Here is a 5,000-nt window from a genome sequence, read left to right on the forward strand (position 1 = left end):
GTCTCACCACCTGTCTCACCTGCAGGATGAAGGAGTGGGCGTGTCAGTCACCGTGTCTCACCTGGTCACCGTCTCACCTGCAGTGTCTCACCTGTCTCACCTGTCTCACCTGTCTCACCTGTCTCACCTGTGTCACCTGTGGTGCGTCTCACCTGCAGGATGAAGGAGTGGCCGTGTCTCACCTGTCTCACCTGCCGTGCGTCTCACCTGCAGGATGAAGGAGTGGGCGGTCTCACCTGTCTCACCTGTCTCACCTGTGTCACCTGTGGTGCGTCTCACCTGCAGGATGAAGGAGTGGGCGGTGGTGGGGCTCAGCAGGAGAATCGCTCTCCTCAGCGTGTCTCTGTATCGGTTCAGTTCTTCGGTTTTCATGGTGGTGAACAGGTTGGTGAAAACTTTGGAGATGTTCCTCTCGACGCGCTGAAGAGCCACGTCCACTCCCTGCCTCGACGTCTGGTCCAGGAAACTCTGCAGACCACGGATATCTGAGGAGACCAGACACACGTTCAACAAAGAGGAGAGGAGAGAGGAGGAGGTGTCTGGGAAGAGGGAAACCACAGAGACAGTTTGCACACGTCACTCACTTCTGAGAGGAAATATTTTGACAACTGAGAAAAACAAATCAGGCGCCGCGATAAAGAGAAACGTGACGAGTTAAACTTTGTAAAATGTGTCCAGTGTCGAGGAGGAACAGATTACATGTACCAGAGTAATCAGAGTACAAATGATGAGTAACTGTATTCAGTTACAGTTACTGTTTCAGTGAGTGGTAATTGGATTACAGTTACTTTGTTGAAATAAATGGATTAAACAGACGGATTTTAACTGTTTTTACATTTTGGGCTAAATCCCTTTTTCTTTTTTTTTTTCTGTAATTCCACTCATCACCAGAAACTGAACCAGGTCTAAACCAGGACTAAACCAGGTCTAAACCAGGACTAAACCAGGACTAAACCAGGACTAAACCAGGACTAAACCAGGTCTAAACCAGGTCTAAACCAGGACTACACCACGGGTTCAGGGTTCTCTCTCGCTTAGTCCTGGTTTAGTCCTGACCTGCCCATGTGTATTTACTACCCGCCCATAAAATTCCAGAACCCCCCCCCCCACACACACACACACACACACACACAGTGTGATCGTTCTGCTGTGAGGCCAGAGAAGACGTCACATCGACCTCATTACAAAACCTGATCTACAGAACAACATGAGTTTTGTCCAAACTTAATCTGAAGTTTAATTTTTTATTCTATTTAATTCAGTTTTCTGTTCGTCTGTAGGAAGAAACTCTGGACAAATCCAAGACTCGAGGGTTTGGCCCAAAACCAGCGTCACACAGGGAAACACACACAGAAGGATTTAGTTTTTGTATAAAATTCATTCAGGTAAAGTTCCAGTTCTTTCCAAACGAAACCAACTTCTGCTCCTAAAACTTTAAACTTCAGGACTCGAGCTCCTGAAAGAAAAAGTGACTCTAGATTCCTGGAGGAAAACTGAGAGCAGAGGGAGGAGGCGTCTGGGGAGAGGGAGGTCTGACCGTTTCCTCTTCAAAAGCAGAACATTTCAGATCAGATCATGACTCAAACACGTGGAGGAGAAAACTGCTTCTGCTTTTACTCGTCTGGACATTTTCATTCTGAACTCGTTAAATCTGATGTAAAGTTTTTTTTTTTTATCGTCAGATTTTTAATTAAAAGTTCAAAGTTTGAATTTTCCTCTGAACCTGGAGAAAAGAATCAGACAGAACGAGACGCAGACGTCCCACAGGGGGGGGGGGGGGGGGCTCTGACCCACGGGGGGGGGCTCTGACCAGGGAGTCGGTACATCAGGGTGAGTCTACAGTTGTAGGGAGTATTATCTGTTACATCAGGGTGAGTCATACAGTTGTAGGGAGTATTATCTGTTACATCAGGGTGAGTCGTACAGTTGTAGGGAGTATTATCTGTTACATCAGGGTGAGTCATACAGTTGTAGGGAGTATTATCTGTTACATCAGGGTGAGTCGTACAGTTGTAGGGAGTATTATCTGTTACATCAGGGTGAGTCATACAGTTGTAGGGAGTATTATCTGTTACATCAGGGTGAGTCGTACAGTCAATGCTCTCTTTGTACTCTGAGATTGTGGGAGTATTATCTGTTACATCAGGGTGAGTCATACTTGTGATGAGTACAGGTTTAGGGAGTTTTTCTGTTACATCATTTCGTGAGTATTCCTTAAGTTCTGTTTTTATTCTGTTACATCAGGGTGAGTTTTCTTTTAGGGTGAATACATTTAGGGAGTTTATCTTTACATCAGGGTGAGTCGTACGTTTTGGGAGTATTATCTGTTACTCAGGGTGAGTCGTCTATCTGTTACACAGGGTTGGGGGAGTATTATATGTTACATTCAGGGTGAGTCATACAGTTGTAGGGGTATTAATCTGTTAACAACAGGGGGAGTTCATACAGTTGTAGGGAGTATTATCTGTTACATCCTCAGTTTGTAGGGAGTATTATCTGTTTACATCAGGTGAGTCGGTTGTAGGAGGCTCACATCAGGTGATCGTACAGTTGTAGGGAGTATTATCTGTTACATCGGGTGAGTCATACAGTTGTAGGTATTATCTGTTACATCAGGGTGAGTCATACAGTTGTAGGAGTAATTATCTGTTACATCAGGGTGAGTCATAAGTTGTAGGGAGTATTATCTGTACATAAGGTGAGTCATACAGTTGTAGGGTAGTATCTACATCTGTTACATACAGTGATCTGTTACTCAAGTTGTAGGAGTATTATCTGTTACATCAGGGGAGTCATACAGTTGTAGGTATTATCGTACATAAGGGTGAGTCGTAACAGTTGTAGGGAGTATTATCTGTACATAAGGGTGAGTCATACAGTTGTAGAGTATTATCTGTTACATCAGGTGGTTGATACAGTTGTAGGGAGTATTATCTGTACAATCAGGGTGAGTACAGTTGTAGGGAGTATTATCTGTTACATCAGGTGAGTCGTACAGTTTGTAGGAGTATTATCTGTACATCAGGTGAGTTACAGTTAGTAGGAGTATTATCTGTTACATCAGGGTGAGTATACAGTTGTAGGGAGTATTATCTGTTACATCAGGGTGGTTACAGTTGTAGGAGGTTACAGGTTATCTGGTGAGTCATACAGTTGTAGGGAGTATTATCTGTTACATCAGGGTGAGTCATACAGTTTGTAGGGAGTATTATCTGTTACATCAGGGTGAGTTGTACAGTTGTAGGGAGTATTATCTGTTACATCAGGGTGAGTCTGTACAGTTTGTAGGGAGTATTATCTGTTTCAGGGTGAGTACAGTTGTAGGGAGTATTATCTGTTACATCAGGGTGAGTCGTACAGTTGTAGGGAGTATTATCTGTTACATCAGGGTGAGTCGTACAGTTGTAGGGAGTATTATCTGTTACATCAGGGTGAGCTGCTGTGAGTGAGTCTTTTTTCCGGTGTTGTTTCTTCTGTGTTTTGACAGACTCTGCGGCAGGCGTCTCGTGTTGATGATGTGACGTTACAGACGGGAGCGACAGGAGCGACAGGAGCGACAGGAGCGACAGGAGCAGCGACAGGAGCGACAGGAGCGACGGAGCGAAGGAGCGACAGGAGCGACAGGAGCGACGGAGCGTTCAGGCGCAGGAGGAAATCTGACACTCCTCACACAAACAAACCTGCAGCTTCATTTAAAACACACACGGGAGACGTCAGGGTCACACCGACCAAGACGAAGAAGAAGAGGAAAGAGGAGGGTGACTGAAAACACACACTTCCACCTGGTGATGTCATCATGTGGTGATACAGAAGTGCTCCACTGTGTTTTTAAACTCCACACACCTTCACTAGAATCATCTGGATGACTCGTACGGAAGATAATTAGTTCCATCAGATTTTGACTTTTAAATACCACTGATTTTATTTATTTTTTATTCTGAAAAACATGTTTGTAATTTTTTTTTCTGAATCTTAGTAGCTGAAATTTTAAGTGTACTTTAAAAAATTAATTTTAAAAATTTAGTTCAGTAGAGATCAGCAACTCCAGGCTATGAAAGATTCTCACATTAAATTTTTTTAAATGTTTGAAAATATTTTTATTCTTAATTTTAGCAGCTGAAATTAGTAGTAGTAGTAGTTAAATATTTTTCAAATAAAAAGCCTCAGTTTCCTTTAGTTCAGTCGAGATCGGCAACTCCAGGACTCAAGTCTACGGAAGATAATTTGTTTCTTGAGATTTTAAATTTTGAATTTTAAATTTTAAACATCGATGAATTCCTCACTTTGAAATTTTCAACTCTGAAAAAAAAAAAAAATAAATAAAAAATTATTAAAATATTTTTATTCTGAATGTCAGTTAATCAAACTTGAAGTGCAAAGAGTTTAAAATTCAACATAAAAAAAAAAATCACCTTTTAAATATTCAGCATAAATATTTTCAAACCTCAAATTCAACAGTCAGAATTCAGAGTGTAAAATTCAGAGAGTGAAATTTGCAGCAAAGATCCAAGACGCCAAAGCAGAAGCATCGAAATCTAAAGTAGTAACAGTAACAGGAAAAGCTGCAGTGAAGTGATCTGGTTGAAAAAGTTCATTTGAAATTTCAGCTACTCAAATTCAGAATAAAAATAATTCAAATATCTTTTTTGTTTTTCAGATAAAAAAAAAATTCTAAGTTAGAAATTCTGTTGTATTTAAAATTCACAATCTGATGGAACAAATTATCTTCCATAAATCACCTTTTAAATATTCAACACAAATATTTCCAAGCCTCAAATTCAACAGTCAAAATTCCGAGTGTAAAATTCCGAGTGTCAAATTCCGAGAGTGTAAATTTTGCCAGAAAGGTCCAAAATGCCGAGTCAGAAGAGTCGATCCTGTGAGTGAGGAGGACAGAGGCTGTTTCCTATTGGCCGTTCTGATCTGTGGGCGGGGTTTGAGGTTTAGATGAGGCAAATTCTGACCAATCAGGTCGCTCCACTGCTCCATTGTCTGTTTGT

At 41.5% G+C, this 5,000-nt stretch overlaps 1 protein-coding gene across 1 annotated transcript in view; it reads right to left on the reverse strand.

Moving 5' to 3' along the window:
* Positions 1-5,000, reverse strand: part of LOC110171951 (glutamate receptor ionotropic, delta-1-like) — a 428,946-nt gene that overhangs the window by 51,896 nt on the left and 372,050 nt on the right. Inside the window, exon 4 of the mRNA XM_055149944.1 lies at positions 280-485. Coding sequence (XP_055005919.1) covers positions 280-485 — 206 coding nt within the window. The remainder of the gene's footprint in view (positions 1-279; positions 486-5,000) is intronic.

The sequence above is a fragment of the Boleophthalmus pectinirostris genome, unplaced genomic scaffold (genome assembly GCF_026225935.1).
Source record: "Boleophthalmus pectinirostris isolate CB_2022bp ecotype Guang Dong unplaced genomic scaffold, ASM2622593v1 HiC_scaffold_14, whole genome shotgun sequence".
NCBI classification, from domain to species: domain Eukaryota; kingdom Metazoa; phylum Chordata; class Actinopteri; order Gobiiformes; family Gobiidae; genus Boleophthalmus; species Boleophthalmus pectinirostris.